Source organism: Falco rusticolus, chromosome 3, assembly GCF_015220075.1.
Source record: "Falco rusticolus isolate bFalRus1 chromosome 3, bFalRus1.pri, whole genome shotgun sequence".
Classification (NCBI taxonomy): Eukaryota; Metazoa; Chordata; class Aves; order Falconiformes; family Falconidae; genus Falco; species Falco rusticolus.
The window spans coordinates 120,361,959-120,379,658 of NC_051189.1; the positions used below are offsets into that span (position 1 = coordinate 120,361,959).

The 17,700-nt window shown below is 44.8% G+C and overlaps 1 protein-coding gene across 1 annotated transcript in view; it reads right to left on the reverse strand.

The window, feature by feature from the left end:
• The window catches only part of HIVEP3 (HIVEP zinc finger 3), a 70,019-nt gene that overhangs the window by 20,681 nt on the left and 31,638 nt on the right, over positions 1 to 17,700 (reverse strand). Inside the window, exon 4 of the mRNA XM_037381538.1 lies at positions 2,065 to 2,240. Coding sequence (XP_037237435.1) covers positions 2,065 to 2,240 — 176 coding nt within the window. The remainder of the gene's footprint in view (positions 1 to 2,064; positions 2,241 to 17,700) is intronic.

Sequence of the window (17,700 nt, forward strand, 5' to 3'; positions counted from 1 at the left end):
ATCCTCATGAATCAGGGTACAAATAAACTTATTCTAGACGTCTGCAAAACAAGCTGTGAAACATCCAGTTCTGCAAACCTCCGGTTCACACTCCATCACCAACAGCAATGATTCTGTAACTGGCCTTTAACTGATGATTTTATCAGCACACAAGGCTGATCTTTTCCTCACTTCCCAGTAACTGTTCCAGAGGTCCTTGTGTCTCCATCAGCAAAGCAAAGAGCTTTTACTCAAGTGCTGCAAAGTTACGCGGCATATGAGCATGCCCACAGGACACAGCCAGGGCTCTGACTGTCACAGCCAGGGCTCCCACTGTCCCCTCCCCTTCCAGCAAAGAGCCATTTCCATGCAATTCCAAATTACCATCATGCAACTATTTGTCCTGAAATCACTGATCCCAGGAAGTTCTGTCCCCTCATGCATCCACAGGCAAATGGATAGTTTTGCATACAAACCCCCATACTGGGCTGTTTTTCTGAAGGAAGCATTTCCATGCTGCCTTCCTCATGCAAGTCTCTGCAAAGTTAAAGAAGGGAAGCCCCTTGGAGGCAAGCATCTATTTGCAGTGTGCAATCGGCACCGTCAGCGCTGCCGGTTTGTGTGCTTCAAGGGAGCAGAGATGAAGAGCAAAGCAGCTAGAGACATGGTGAAAAGGATGGCTTGATCACAGCATCCTGAATAAAAGCCTAACAGAAGCATGGTGGAAAGAAAGGTGAAGAGATGGAAGAGGCTGAATGGATTCACCTCTCAAAGGAAAACTTCAGAACAAAGTAACAAAAGCAAGAGGGAAAGAGAAAGAAAATGGATCAGAAATAGCTCCAGGCTGGGAGGGAAAGAACCGTCGCTCGGATCAGCTGCATGTCTCTGATGAGAATTTAGCCTCAAATTTGGTATCACTTCCCCATGCTCCCATATACCCAGTGATTGCCAACATGTCTTTGCCCAGAAATCACCCACCAGCTTTACCAACAAAGCCACCAGCTCCAGGCATCGCTCAGCCTGAATCACCCGGTGTCGGGGTCACTTGTCTGGCACGGACATGCCCTTCATTGGGACTGCCAGGCAAGCAGCCCTGCTGCGGTTCACGCAGCGCACGGTGCCTCCTCCCCACACCCACACTGCGCCAATTTCTTGCATAGCACCGTTTTGGGGGTTGATGCTCTTCCTGAAAAATTAACTTTCCCAGCTGTGTCATCTTCTGAGATTTGCAATGATGGAGCTACAATAGACATTTTATATTTATGTCAAACTGTAACAGAGAAAATGAACTTGGCATTTTTATTGCAAGACTTGCTGTAACCAAAGATGGTGGGGAGAGTTGTCAAACCCATGGTGCCAGACTCTTACGGGAAGTTAAAGGGACCTGGGCACCTCTGGGACTTTTGAAAACTACCCACAGTCTCTTGGAAGAAACTTTTTTTTTCAATGTGGTTTTGCATGCTCCTGACAGAGTTCACTCGCACACTCACTGAGGCAATGATGAAGGTCGCTTGCAAAGAATATCCGGTGCTAATGAGGTTGTGGATCATTAATGACTAGATGTCCTGGAATGGAGATCTTTAGAGAAAGAAGTCTGTTGATATGATATAGAAAATGTCAAAGCGACATGCAGCTGCGAAGGATGGAAATGTGCAGCGCAAACAGATCTTGAGAGCACTAGCATAAAAAGCCACCCAAAGACTGTCTCCAGGTGCTTGGTCAGGAATGTGCCTGTACCCAGGAGCTCCTGCTCTCACTTTGGGGTGGTTTGGTTTATAAATCCCTGCCAATGAAGCTGTATTCCAGGATCATTCCCTTTAAGAAGCTCAAATCGGATGGTGCAGATGCTCTGCTGCAGACTGGCACATGCAGCCAGTGCTCTCCACCACAACACACATCAACTTAACGCATGACTGGTCCTCTTCGGAACATTTCAGCCAATTTAAGACTCCCTCATCCCCCTCCCTCTGACTCCTGGGATTTTCCAGACCCTGGGAAGGCTTTCCCTTCCCCTTCACCAGTGCCCCCAAGAAGGCTTGTAAGTCAAATACTAAGCAGAGGAGCTAGGAGCTGTCTGTCTCTTACCTTTGGTTTTAAAAGCAAAGTTACAGTACTTGCAGACATATGGCCTGACGTCTGTGTGCGTGCGAATGTGTTTCTTCAGCATGCTGGGTTTCTTGCAGCGAATTCCACACTCCTCACATACATACTTCCCTCTTCCACGGCCTCGCACATACACATACTCTTCGTTTGATTTGTACCTATGAGCAACAGGTGTCATGGTAAAAAAAAAAAAAAAAAAAAAAAAAAGAAGATTCCCACCTCAAAAGTAGTCACAACTTTCCTGGATTAATTCAGCATGTTATTGACACCACCAGCCTCATTTACCATTTGCTAGCTCTGGGTAATTAGGCTAAATTCAAAATATCTTCCAAAGCTTTTGCCTAGATGCCTGCTTCCTTGTCTGGGTTTGTCCTCGTGTCCTGCATCTGCTTCTTTGTACAGACAAATAGCCCAAAGTCTGAGACAAGTCACAAAGCCACCCAAATGTCCTGAATTTCCCCATCCTCAAACACCAACCAATGCACTCAGAATAGTCTGAATAAGATATGTCACAGTCCAGCCTGGTTGCCTGAACCATCTCTCTCAGCTTATACTGTGTTTCAAAATATGCACGGTCTGTCACCGCACTATGCAAAGTATTGAGAAAATACACCCTGAGCCTCCTGCAGCACAGCCTTTCCCCCCACTGGGGCAACAGCGAGAGCCATCTGAGAAGGCTGTGATGCCACACTGCAAGCTGTGGTCCCTGCACAGACTCCTGCTAGAATGAGACACCCAGAATGGACACAAAGAGAAGAAAATACCAATTTTTAAAACTATGTTGTGCTAGTACTAAATGTAAGCACCACAGACATCAGGCTCTTTAATACATGGTTCAATACCTCACTTAGGTTTACCCAAGAGAATGAGATTGGTCATCCTTCCTTCACACTGTGTATTCATTTATTTTCTGTCCCTGCATTAGTGCATAGGGAAGGCTATGTCATGGGGGTTTGAAAAATAATTCTAAGACTGAGACAAATCATTTAGCCTCCTGCCATTTAGCAAATGGAGTCTGCAATTTCCTGTACTTGCAGCACAAGAAGAATAAGGTACCACGAAATTGGTCCCCTCAGATTTTTAAGAGGCCAAATTTTTGAAGTGTGGTACTTTTTGCAACTCATTTTTCTATCCAGTATGAATTATCTCTGGTCTTTAGAAATCTCCAAACATCCAAGCATCTTAATAGGGGATCCGAAGACACAACACCATCAGTCACATCTTCCCAATAAAGCCTTTTCCAAACCAGAATGTTGAGAAAACAGCAGACTGAAGAGAAACTGGATACAAACAGCAGCACTAGGAATAGCTTGAGCACTTAAGTAAGTGAAGATATAGTGCATTCTAAAAAAATATGTATTTATAATGAAAAAAAAAATAATTTAAAACTGAGTAAAATATACAAAAAGGACATGAATCCAGCCCTGAAGTGCTAGGATAATGGCATGGCCTGTACAGGATGCATCCAAGAAAATACATCCCCGTTACCCCCAAGTGTGGATTTAAAAGCAGGTAGGTCACTGCACGACCCCCTTGATCTACCCCCTCCCAGGCAGAATGCACATGCCCTTAACCCCGTATTGTTTCTTTCATTTAGGAAGCATACAGGGAATTTCAGTTCCACGTGAGTGTTTGGGGGACCTACTACACGTGATGTTCAGAATGGTCTGCCTGGGTGTCACCTGGTAGGTGGGAGTTCTGGGCTAAACCCCTCCTCTCTGCCAAGTCCTGGCCTCTCTGCCTCAAGGTCTTTTCTGTAACGGGCAGGCTGAGCCACTTCTCTGCTTCATAGGAGACATGTGAGCAGATGCTTAAAAGATGATGAGCTGCCCATGCGCTAAGGTGATGAGGTCACAGATCTCCCACGCAGGTTCAGACATAGGCTAGAGAAGAGAGGGAAAACGGGTGTCTTGATAGCCCCAGTCTAGCCTGAAATACCAGTAGCAGCACCAGCAAACCCAGGTCTTGGTGTGCATGGCTACACGTGGGGGGAACAGCTTCCACTTCTGTCTTTCAGTATCAGCAGTTCTCCAGACCATAACCAGGGTCAGCTGGTAGCCCAGATACTCTATTCTGCCTCTTGTAACTGAAGCCACAGCAATGCCATCTACCCTGCGCCTTCCCCCCCACCTCCACCCCAGCAAAACCCCTATACCAAAACCCTTTCATCACGAGGTTCTCACTATTTGGCCAGAGGGGCCTGAGCTGGAGAGCACACACTGATGGCCAGCCTCCCCCCCAGGCGAGTCCAGCTCTCCCCATCTAGCCCTGCAGACACCAGGGCAGACAGAACTAATGGTTAGGGATGGCCAGTGTCCCTTCCTCAGTCAGTGACTTAACGCTAAAGCCACAAAAGGAGCAAAGGGAGGTCAGGAATCCTGATTCCTCTCCTTCTGTTCAAATTTATATTTGAAGCTTCCTTCTTGCCCTCCTTTCTTTCTGTCATTGTGCTGGTAATCACCTTGCCGTTTAAAAACTGAAATTGCTCCTTTATCAGCCTTGTACTTGCACTACCCACAAATACACTCTCACATGGAAATCTCTAAGCAAGTTCTTTGTGTCCAACAGTCCCTTCAGCCTCATTAAAACTATCGGGGCTGGCTTTTCCTGGATAAAAAGGGACACGTGATTTGATCTGAAATTAGACATTGCAGTTTATCTGACGCTCTGTGAGACTGAGCCATCCTTCAACACAGATATTTTTCTACAGCTCCCTGAGATGGTGTGTGAAACACACGGGGAGGGGAGAGAAAGAGAAAAAGAAAGGTAACTTAAATACCAAAACAAACAAGAAGAAAGCAAGGGAGGTGACACTTCCATAACATAGAGAAGGCTGCTGCAAATGCCATCTGTCTACACTGAAGGCTATAGTATGTTTATGGAGGTAATTACTTCCGTATGACACTGGTTTCTCTGTGGATCCAATAGGCTCATATGATTTGCCTCAGGAAGACAAATCAGTGACAGCTCACTTCATGTGAAGACAAAGGATCTTCCTGCTCCATAACGTTTGCTGTAACCAGATCCCTTTAATATCCACAGTTGGAGTCTGTGTCAGCAAATCTGGGCTTCTCTGCCAGAGCACTGTGGAATTCATAACCCTGTAGTTAGCAACTTACACCTCCTACAGACTCACAGCTCCCATCTAACACCGAGATGATCTGAAACCCAGGGAGCTAACTGGTCATTACAAGCTTGGAGACTAATTCAGGAAATAGTTCTTTCAAACAAACACACAAAAAGATACAAATTCAGTTATTTGATGCTTTTTTGAAAGGTTATTTGCTGGGTTTTGCTAGCAAATGCCTGTGTTGAATATCACACAACCACCACAAATGCTTTTCAGAACCAGAGGAGCTGGCGCAGCCATGGCAGCATGAGAGGACCCGCAGGCAGTGCCAGGTTCAGCTGTACGGCCCCAAACCAGTCACTGCTGTCAGGAGCCACAGGGAACGCAGCAACGGGAAAACATGAACCTTGAGAAAGCTTTGTCTCCACTTTTTCCCTTACACCTAGTTGAAACCTAAACCCATGAAGCATTTATTCCTTTGCAGGCTTTAGCAGGCTTAGTTCTTAATATCTGCTGGTACAAATACCTGGCTATCCTTTTTAGCCACAGACACTTCTTTTTCTTCTTTTTTTTTTTTTTTTTTTTTCCCCTCTCAGTGCTGTGAGCACATCCAAAATCTTCCTGTGGCTGAAAACCACACAATAAAACCTTGGAGAGAGGAGGGGGAAGGAAGTTTGGTGGTTCACAGGCAGGAAGGGAGAGCAGGTTTCTGGGGGACTTACTGCTTCACTGAGACACAGTCGGACTGAATCACCCCTTCTCTCCTGCTTTCTCCAACCCCCTGGAGTTTTCCTTGCCCTGCAAAGTCTCTGCCGATGTGACCTTGTTGGTCACAGCCTCACCGCAGCAGCTGCACTTACATTCTCTGCCAGTCACATGGAGGCAGCCTGATTTTATGAATTTCCAGAATCTGGAGCCTGACAATATATTATGGTAAAGAACATCTCTGGTTAGTTTTGCAGCAACTGAACAAGTATTTCCTCAACTGGTTTTCACATTTGTTAAACTCACTTGTTTGCTTTTTGGATTTCTGGTGCACAGTAACAGGAATCAGATATCTGAACCCTTTCCTGAGCTGCTGCATTTAGTTCAGAGTCAAGTGAACTGAGTAGCTCCGGTTGTTGCCTTCGGTGTAAGTCTTCTGGATTTAGTGATGGCACATTTGATCTGTCATCAGGATGACCACTCATCTGGCCTGGCTAAATCTTTCAGAAGTTCCTGACAGTCTGCCCTGGCATTAACTAATCTAATTTATGTTTTATGCCACCCGCAAAATTTGCCAGATTGCTGATAAATGCGTAACTACTATAATGTCACTATCACTAGTAAGTTTGTTGCCTTTCTCACAGCTCCCTACTAGATGATTAGACCACTTCTTCCACGGTGACACCTGAATCCCCGCTCTGAAACAGCATGTGCAGTGTAAGTCCTTCATCTCACCCGCTGCAGACCTTAGGGAAACAGGGGGTGGGAGACCCTGCAAGACTGCAGCTGACATTGAGGACCACCACAGGCAGAGGTGTGTCCTAAGGGCCAGACAGTATGAAATCTCCCTTAACTCAAGCCAAGCTGCAGCAGAACAAACAGAAGGATCTCTTTACAAAATTCAGACCAGACAATGTCATTTCCAGCTTTCTAAAATCATCATAAAACCTTCTAGCATCCCCATTTACCAGACAGGGATATTGCACCAAGACAAACAAAAAAATTCCAAAGAATGACATTGCAAGACAGAGAAAGAGCTGGGTATGGGTATGGGAGGACCTGGCACAGAAATTCCCTCCTCCTTGCCTGAAGTAATGGATCTTTTGCAAACAGCACTTGCCAGTCTCCAGTGAAGCTGCAGAAGAGCCTGAGCTGAATGTGATCCTACCACCCTAACTGGACATATGCAAAGAGGCCTGGTGTGAAGGTGTTTCTATGAACATCATTCTGCCCCTGAATTAGGTATCAGCAGCTAAAATAAGATTTAACATTGGAAGAATTACACTATGCTAGATGACCAGCTCACAGGCAGCAAACCCCGGGGCCTTCTGCTTGGTAAGATGTCGGGGCCGGACCATCTCCCGCCGCAGGCACAGCACAGTGCCTGGAGCAAGGGGACCCTCATTTTGAGTGGGCTCCGATTCAGGTAACAGATGGGGATTGATCCAAAGACAAGTAGCTGGCTTGTACTAATGGGGAATCTCACAGAGGCCGAGGGGTATTACATCTGTTAATCAGCAACACATACTGCTGGCATGGGACGAGCGCCTGGCAGCCGCTGCTCCCACCCCCACGTGCTGCAATGCCTCCAGTGCATGGGGCTCTTTGCTGATGCAGAGGAGCTGGATGGATGTGCCCTATCACAAATCTTCCCTCTGATCGCTGATAGCGGATGATTAAATATTACCAGCACGGCTCCCTTTCAGGACTCCCTCACACATCTCAGGTCCATGGCTGCTTGGGGCTGCAGGGTGGAAGGGGGAAGTGGGGAGACACCATGACAGACGCACTGACCGCAGGTGCTTGGTGTCTGATTGGAAACCCTGCGGCTTTGCCAATGTCTCTTCCACACAAGGAGCAACAAGAAATACATGAAAACCAGCACATCTTCTCCCCAAGCTTCTGCGACCGTTTCAAGTTTGTTCATAGAATCACGGAATCATTTAGGTTGGAAAAGACCTTTGAGATGATTGAGGCCAACCGTTACCCCAGCACTGCCGAGCCCACCACCAACCCATGTCTCCAAGTGCCACATCTACATCACTTTTAAACACCCCCAGGGATGGTGACTCCTTGCCTTCCCTGGGCAGCCTGTGCCAGTGCTTGACAACCCTTTTGGTGAAGAAATTTTTCCATTTTGGGGGAAAAATGCTGACTTGACTTGTTTTTAAAAATTTGGAACGCTTCATTTGATGCACTGGGCTTTTAATGTTTTAGAGGCACAACTCAAAGATTTTGAACATATCCAGGATTTTTTTGGTCTTATGAGTGCTAATGTGGCTCAAGCTTCTCATCCTAAATATTCCCCCAACAAATATGTTAACACAGAATTAATAAAACATTATTACCCAGTAGCAGTTAGATTGTCTTTTAGTTACTAACTACTTAATTTTTGGCTAGTAATATAGGAATTTTCTGTTTGGAGTAGAAATTTGCAAAGATAAATTATAATATGGCACTCTTAAAGGAGCTTAACAGCTTATTTAAGTGTACATATCATTTAGGAGTTCAGAAGGAGCAAGTGATAAATACTCTCATTTTATCTCCTGCCAAAATCTCATCTGTACCAGGAAAACCAATCATCCCTCCAGTAAATGGAATTCACAGAATCTCAAACATGCACCTCCTGACTTGCACCAGCAATGGTGTGGCCAGCAGGACCAGGGCAGTGCCCGTGTCCCCCGTCACCCCCGCCCCCCCGCTCGGCGCTGCGGGGCCGCCCCGCGCCCCTGGGCTCAGCGTTGGGCCCCTCACGGGCAGAGGGACGCAGAGGGGCTGGAGCGTGTCCAGAGCCGGGCAGGGGGCTGAGGGGGTGTGGGGTGGCTGGGGGAGCTGGGGGGGGTCGGCCTGGAGAGGTGGGGGCACGGGGGCCCTGGTCGCTCCCTACAGCTCCCGGACAGGAGGGTGTAGGAAGGGGGGGTCGGTCTCCTCCCAGCCGACAAGTGACAGGACAAGGGGAAACGGGCTCAGGCTGCGCCGGGGGGCTCAGATCGGGTGTTGGGAAACATTTCTTCACCGAGGGGGTGGCCAGGCACTGGCACAGGCTGCCCAGGGAGATGGGGGGGTCACTGTCCCTGGGGGTGCTGGAAAAACACATAGATGTGGCACTTGGGGACATAATTTAGTGGTGGGCTCGAGAGTGTTGTGTTAACGGTTGGATTTGATGATCTCAAAGGTTTTTCCAACTCAAATGATTCCATGATACTCTGAGCACTGAATATTGTTATTTCTGCATCAAGTCCTATCAATAACAGATCATACTTTTTCAAAGAAACCCTTTAAATCATTTTGCACAGGAACATCTCTAGCCTCACCAAAGAGCAGCACCTCAACGAGGAAGATGTTGCTTATGATCATCCAGTCTGCTTAGGTAAAAAGAGGGATGATCAAAGACCCACCAGCTTTCTTGCATGTAAACCCCCTGCGTGCTGGGTGCCACGGGATGAGGCACTTCCCGGGGGACAGGAGCACTACTCATACAGTCACTACTCATACAGTCATTACTCGTACAGTCACTAGCACACATAAAGCACCAGACAGCATGTCTGCCAGCATGGAAACCTGTACTCCTTGGCAGCGTGGGTGTCCCACTGAGCAAGATGTCCCCTTGGCTTGCCAGCAATGCCGATCACCACAGCTGCAAAATGGACATCAATTCAGCAAAAGACTCTAAAGGCAACTTCAGGAATAAATGCATCCTGGTCATTTTTCTCTCTGCGGGAATCTAAGCCTAGATAGGAGGAAGAGGAATTTTGTGGCACTGCAAAAGAAAAAGATCATACAGGACAGCTCAGGCCTAAGTTACTCTTTCTGCTTTTTATAATATCCTTGGTGGGTCTTCACAGCTCAGATTTTACCTAAGGCAATTTTCCACATTTCTTTGAATGGGAAGCAATAAAGTGGGTGTATCCCCACAGTGTGCTCCTTGCGATCACAGCTCTGTCAGCACGACCTCAGTGGCACTGGGGCTGCGTGGGACAAGCCAGCTGCTTCAGAAGTGATGCTAGCACCATGGGTGGTCAAGGCACTGTCCAAAAGCAGATCAGTGATTCTCCAGGCTTCCAACAAAACATGAACACTGGCAGAGCCCATATATCATTGAAAAAAGCCACAGGAGTTGCTTCCTATAGCACTGCCCTGTGACAAGGCAGCCAGACCACCAGGACATGGGGAGGTCAATGTAGAAACATCAAGTCAAAGGAAGCTTCTCTTGATGTGATCACATCTAGGACACTGTGTCCAGGTTTTTGGGTTTTGAAGTCTGAATGATGCTAGCAAACCGGAACAAATGGAAGGGAAACAGCATCTCTGGTGAAGGAGATGGGTGCAAAGATGAATTTGAGAGGAAAGTGTACCAAAAGTGAGCAATTTAAACATCATATCGAACCACAGGCAGTAAAATGTCTAGGGAGGCTAATGGTCTGGAAAGACGTACGTCATAGTCAGGATGAAGAGACATTTAATATTGACAGTTATCCCAAGAACCACAGAGTAAAACCAAAAAGTGGAAAATTTAAGCTACATACGAAAAAAAGATGTCCAATGTCTTCAAGTATATTTACCCTGCACAAAGCCGTGGCATGAATTTAAGCAGTATAACACCTCCTGCATGTTCAGCCTTTAAAGCACCTTTCACTGGACACAGCTTCTTGCTGTAAATTCACTGGTAGAGCTGACACAAATGCTGACACCTCTGTAAAACACACAGAGCATCTCCAGAGGTAGACAAACAGCCAGAGTGAGAGCAATACAGAAAATATGCATAAACAACCCAAATCCACACAAGAAGCTTTTACTAGCATAAAAACACAGGCCAGAGAATGACTTTTAATGGCATTTCTCCATCAGCAAAAGCAAATCCTTTTGCCTATAGAGCCTATTTTGATTGAAGAAGTGTTGTGGGCTACAGGGAGAAGAGCATTTGGGAGTGTGCGAGCTGGTCTGTGGTGGGAGGACTGCTCCACTGACAGCTGTAGCTGATCCCTGATCCTGAAGCTGGCCCTCCAGCAGCGTCGTATGTCCAAAACAGACCACAGGACTTCCTTCAATTAAATTAATCCAACAGAGAGCAAGCACAATACCAGCAAATGTTGTACATGGAAATAAAACTGCAAAAGCAGTGCAGTTTTATATTACTTCTCTAAATGTTATGCTTGAGAGAAAGCTTGATTCAGCTTTGGGTTGTGGCATCAGACCTCTTCTAGTCTATTAGAAATAAAATTATGGTTATACTCATTATGGCTCTATCTGCTGTTACACAACTTCATCCTCTCTACACTTTAATCATTTAATTGCTGTTGCAAATGGCTATAAAAACACATCTATTTCAGAAAAAAAATCAATATAAATAGTACTACACTGCTTTATACAAGCTGAAAACCTGGGCTTGATTACTAAAATGCAATTAGAGATGAAATGAGACTGAAAAAATGAAAGTACATTCACTGCAAGGTGAAAGTATTTCAGTGAAAAGTGTGTGTATCGTCCCTGCCAGGTGGCCAGCTTTAGCCACCTAAGCATGAAGAAATGTGGAATTACATTGATTGTGTGCACAGGCTAATTAGTCCCTTCTGGGCTTCCCTTCCATTAAATCCAATTGCAAGAGCAGAGGAGTAATGCAAAAACTTCCACAGTCTCTCACTTCTGTTTAACAATTGGGCCATGTGTCCCTGTCCTCAGAAGATGCCAAGCAAAAGTCAAACAGTTGCTGCAGAGCACGTGCAATCTACACACCTCATCCCACCACCACAGTGGCATAAAACAGGGAAGAAAAAAGAAAGTCATTAGCTGCTGCAGTGTTTTGCAATGACAGGGCCAGGATGGCAGCATCACAAAGCATCATGACTGCCTTCCACCTCTACATGTCCATTTCTGAAGATTTCCCTCTACGCTGTTAGAATAAATTAATGCTGTATGACTGCTAACGCAAGGCTGGGCTTTTTTTCCCAGCACCAGCCAAACAGGTTGGGTCACGACACAAAAGTCCACATGGATACACATGCACACTGTTCCCAGGGCACTGCTCCAGCACCACCTTTCCCTTTTGAAGATCACATACAAATAGAATAAAATACTGGATTAAAAAAAAACAACAACAAAAAAAACCAACAAAAAACCCCAACAACAACAAAAAAACCACCACAAAACCAACAAAAACAACCACCACAAACTCATACAGCTGATTCATAAAATATTCATAGAGAAAGTCTAGCATGGAAATCCCCATAGATGACCTGTCTCAATCCCATTTCTTCCTCCTCCACCCCCATCAGAACTGATTAAACAATTTCCAGAGAATCTGACATTAATGACTCTGTCTGACTGATTCTCGTCTGACACAGATACTTCTTGTTCCCAAAACAGCTCTTTCTGCAACTATTTTTCTAAGTGCTATGAACAAGTCTGGATGCCATTGCTGGTTTAATTATAGGTTGCCATCCTGGCCTTCTGTTGCTTGCCATGTCAAGGAGGAAGGGCTATGTTTAATGGCCTTAATCCAGTGCTTTGTTTCTCGGTACTGACTGCACTCCCTTCAGTACCTGTATTTTTGGAGGCATGTTAGGGTCTGTAACACTTGTTAGTCCTCAACAGATCATCAAATTCTTGAAGAAACTCTTTTGGATTGAGATCAGTTAAAACTCAAGAATTATTTCAAACTGCACTGAGGCTGTGGAACAGAAATATCCACTCTAAGAAGCAAGTGCCTACATCAAAATACTCTGCCCACTACTCTTGCTGTATGGTCATTAGCTCCAGGATCTATAGGGGGGATCAAGCTCTATTTTGAAGCTGCTACTAATATACTCTAGAGTTTATCTTAACACAGTTACAGACATTCTGAGAAATTACCGTCATGAGGATTTGGTTTCTGAGATGCATAAACATAAAAGCATTTAGTTAATCCTTTTCTGTGTGCCTGTATAAAGAACGTCCCCTTTTTGACAAAAGCACACTTTCAGGGTACACATGACTCCTCATCATTCAGGTTGGGTACCATCACGTTATATCTACCTCCACATTTATTCCAAGTAGATTTTTTTTCTACACCATTTACTGAAGGGTTGATGCTACTAGTATTTTTTACATTTACCGACTTTTTCATCTGGGAAGCATAGTTTTCAGTAGTCCGGCATAAATCCAGTCCTTTTCAAAGTCATGTCCACTCCTTATGGCAATCTTGATTTGAGCCAGCTATTAATTACATGGGTAAATACTACCAATACTTCATCTCTAATTAGTCCATTTATCAACTGCAGAAATGCACACACTACAGAATTAAGTAGATCTGTGATGTAGCAGTCAATGGAGTCTCTCAATAGACATTTTCTGGCCAAAAAAATCTGCTTTCGGGAGTGACACTTCCCTGTGATTCAGAGTTTATTCCATTTGTGGATGAATTTTCTCTGGCTTTCAATCCCCTCCTAGTCCAACTGGGTGATACAGAGGATGCTCAGCACCTCTAGGCCTGATGCATGGGCTGGTCCAGAAGATTTTATTTTTGAGTATTTCTTCCTAAAGCCGCTTGTCTCCCAGACATGGTTGTCTCCTCCTTGAGTTCTCTGCGTGGTGCCTGTCCATTCTGAGGGGTTCACGGTGCTCTGCTTGCTCCATTTTTGACCCAGGTCTAGTTTTTGCCAGACGCCATGTCATTAAGATGCAGCACAGGGGAGCGCTGTTATCAGACTGGCCCCCATTACCTAACACAAGTCAAGGTGAAACAAGCTTAATATTCCTGCCATGGGACAGGGTGAGTAACCATTGACTCCAGTGACTATGCTACAGAAATGCATTTTCTTTTCTGTCAACACCTCTGATACAAGCCTTCTTGTTCTCCAGCCTATTAGAAATGCATAAATATCCCATTTACAACTTATACCTCAAAGGAACACACCTCTGTGTCTTTGAGACAGGTATAGAAAAAAATCACTGCTGCCTCTGTATGCTCTCCATTGCTACATCGCTTAGTTTTAAATTATTAAAAAGTGGAATTTCATCATTTCACTTGAGAAACAAACTCAACTGACACTTAACAGAAGGCTGGGTTGGAAATTTTTTCTAGTATTCTGTCCAAAATTATATTTACATTGTTTCATCCAATTATTGCTTAATCTTCTGCAAGTAATTCCTTTGCTTGCAGAGATCACTGACCTACAAATTGCACTGTCCCATTCACAGTCAATGGAATTACTGGTAGGCAAACAGGAAAAAAAAAAAAAAGAGCCATCTACTGGCTTTTACAATAAATCTGTAGTGTAGCAGCCAATTCCGTATGGTCTTTAACATAGAAAACATATTTTATATTCAGCCTGAATGCTAATTGCTTTTGTGGTGAGACTTAGAAAGATGATACCTAATGAGGTTGGTTCTTTGTTTAAAAAAAAAAGAAAAAAAAAAGCCATGATGCACGTTTTTAGACTAAAACACTGTTGTGTTAAAAAAAATGACATTTCTGCAAATAACGAAAAACAGTAATTAAGACAAACACCACACAAGGGAAATTTAACTGCATTGTTCTGCTACTGCTCTGGAGTGAGGCACTCCCAGCCCAGCTCCCCCATGTCCCGTTCCTCCTCTGTGGTGGGAAAGGGGGGTGCAGCACTGAATGGTGCATTTGAAAACCACTTTACTCTTCACTAAGAGGGACAAGAAGCAGCAAAGAAACTGAGGCCGAGATCAACAACATCCACTGTCAAGTCAAGGTTCCTAAGCTTATTTCACGTACTTGAAATGAGCCACTTGCCAACATTGCTGCAGAGCTACAAGCTGCAACATGAACAGACCAAATAAATGGCAAAGACAACCTCAGTAATAACAAGAAACACTCAGCAGTTAAAAGAATTGAACAGACCCAACTGGCTCATCGATTGCCCTTCAGCCCCAGGTTCCGAGCTTTCAGTGAACAGATGATGCCAGAGATCACCGCATCCAGGCTGGTGAGGGGAAGCATCCTGAACGAGCACCCCCCGGCAGGAGCAAGGGACTGGCCAGGGCTGCTGAAGCTTTGTGCAGGTGAGGCCATCAGCCCTACCCCGAACCGAACTGATTCCATCACACCAGACTTTAGGCATTTCTGTACTGGGTTTCATTTCACACTTTAGACAAGTCTAGGAGATGTTAAGTTCTGTTATCACATCTGCACACCAACCCTGCTTCAGGACTTAAGTGTCTTGACTCCATGCCTTATGCACTATTTCTAATTTCAGTATATATTACTAAAGAAAAAATTGTATAACTAAATCATAGAATAAAATAAATTTGCAGTTAGAGTTACAAATTCCATTAATTAGAAAACAGGAAATACCACATATAAGTTTGTCCTCTTAACCATTAGCCTTATAGGTCTGACTACAACTTAGATGACGATCTTTAAAATTTTAGTTTTAATGTTGACAAGCTTTGGAAGATATGTGATATGACATTTCCAAATTTTCATTATTTTTTGACATCAATAAATGCATTTTATTATGAACATTTCTAATCACTCAAATGGGCAATTAAGAGGCTTTTGGTATTCATTAGAGTGGACAAGCCATGAGCTACAGTCAGAGCTACAGAACCTGGTATTTTAACAGCATCGGCAACCTGAAGCCACTTCCCCTGTGAGCACCCTTGGTGCTGGTGGTATGTCCCGTCTTCAAGGAATCTTGTGTTTACTTACTGTTTGGCCAAGCCACCTACTTAACCCCCTGAGTACTCCAAGTGAGAGAAAGGAATTTCCAGCCATTCTTATTTGAGTAAAACTTGTAAAGCATTTCACAAGGTGAAGAAGAGGCATTTTCTGGTGCAGCTAACTCACTCGAGCAAATTTCAAAAACTCCCTGCAAACAACGGAGATGCTACTCCTTTCTCTCAAAGAAGGGTGCAATGTAATACAGGGGTCACTGGTTACTTCCATCTTTCCTTTACTATCAGCCAATGTTAGTAATGCTGATCATGCTACTACTCAGAAGTGCACAGACGGAATAGGAAGGACTAATTCTGCTACACAAATGAGCCACAAGAATGGCTCAGGCTAAACCCATTCACTGATGGATGTCTGCTTTGCCACATCTGTTTTCCTCTTGCTGTCTCATGGGGCTTCCTTATGTGTGAGCTTATTTCTGAAAGACTTTCTGAAAGGCTTTGGCAAGGATGCTTTTAAAGCAACCTCCTACATCTTCATTCCCACTGCTCAGTCAGTGATAGACTTGGGGAGCGTCACAGGAAGAATCCATAAGGACAAACGGAAGGGTGAAAGAAAAGAAAACTTCCTTTCAAGTCCCTTCACCTCCACCATTACATGCTGGAGATGCTCTCCTTGGGGAATGCAGTCTCCCTCTAGTTGGTGTGAGGAGGCCGCAATGCTCAGCTCTCAGTGGAGGTGTATGGGGGCATGGGAGGGGGGATGCTGTTCAGGAACTGTTTTTATCCCCATCCTTTTGTTACTTAGCAATAGAAACCCAAACACTTCTCCTCCAAGTGTAGAAGGCTTCCAGCAGCTCCAGCAAGAGCCCTGCAGGGAGTATTGAATTTTACTCACTTCTTCACCAGCAGCATGAATACCCATCCATAAACTGTTGGCACAATAAACCCTGAACATCTAAGACTGCCTGCCATTAACAATAACACAGGCCCCATCCAAGCGCGGCCTGATTATGCTTTGAAATAACAGGAATTGCCTTGATTTCAAAGAACCTTGGACATGAACCTGATATCCTGCACATTATGGAATAACTTCTTCAAGACAAATGCTTGATTTCCAAATGTCTACACAAGACAGGCCAGACAACCCTACTTCCAACCCCACATGAAGCTCCAGCAGAAGCCAGGGAGCTGATTGGAAGCAGCAGGGTGGTTTTGCAAGAGAAATGGTCCCCTTTGGGGTCTCAAGACCTTCAGAAAGACTTCAGGCAAGAAGGCAGTACGGATGGGTCTGGCAGCATCAGCCAAGTCCTTCACAGTCTCTTGCAATATGTGTTTCCCTAGTGTAACCTGTGGCTGACCTCAAGATGTCAGAGTACATCTCCTCGCTAGCAGGATCCTGGGAGGTTCCTGCCAGCTGAGGCTTCTGAGGGATGCACCTTGGCTCTGCCAGCCACTGGCTGCTGGAAGGCAAAATGGAATAGAATGGTTTCTCTGAGTCTGACACTTTCCTAAGTGAGGTCCAACTCCCCAGTGAAAGCTCTTAATAAGTAACAACAATAAATAAAAGCCTAGTAGACTAGATTTATTTCTATAGCATGGAAACTGAAGTGCCTCTGGCTATATTGAAACGTAGTAAACAAAAGCAGCTGCAGCTGCCTGCTCCATTTTTCCCCAAAGATAACAAAACCGTATACAAAGGCAGAGTGAAGACAGCCTGAGAGCCACTACTAACAAAAATAGTAAGTATCACTTTCTGGTCTGTTCTTGCCCTTATCACCACTGGGTATTGATGGTTGATGAATTTCTGATTTCCAGATATAAATACCACTGACAAAATACCCAAAGCCACTTAGGTTATTATGACATCTTGACATCCCAGAGGATCTAATGGCTTAAGCTTAGATTATGACCTACAAGAAGACCATCGCACCAACCCTCATTCTGCTCTACAGGACCTAGGGGTTGTAATTATTAATGAAATTCTGTACCTTATTCTGGTAGATAGAGAAATGCTTCAAGGAAATGTGTGCTCAGACTCATTCCAGGCCCTTAACCGTCCTTCAAACTGGATCTGACACATACTAATTTGTAAGAACTGATTAAATTATTTCCCGTTTCCTGCACCTCCTGTCTCCTGTCATGGCCAAGCAAAGAAATGAGGGCTAGTCCCAAGGAGGCCTGAGATACCATCAGTCCAACTGGACAGCAGAAACACAGCA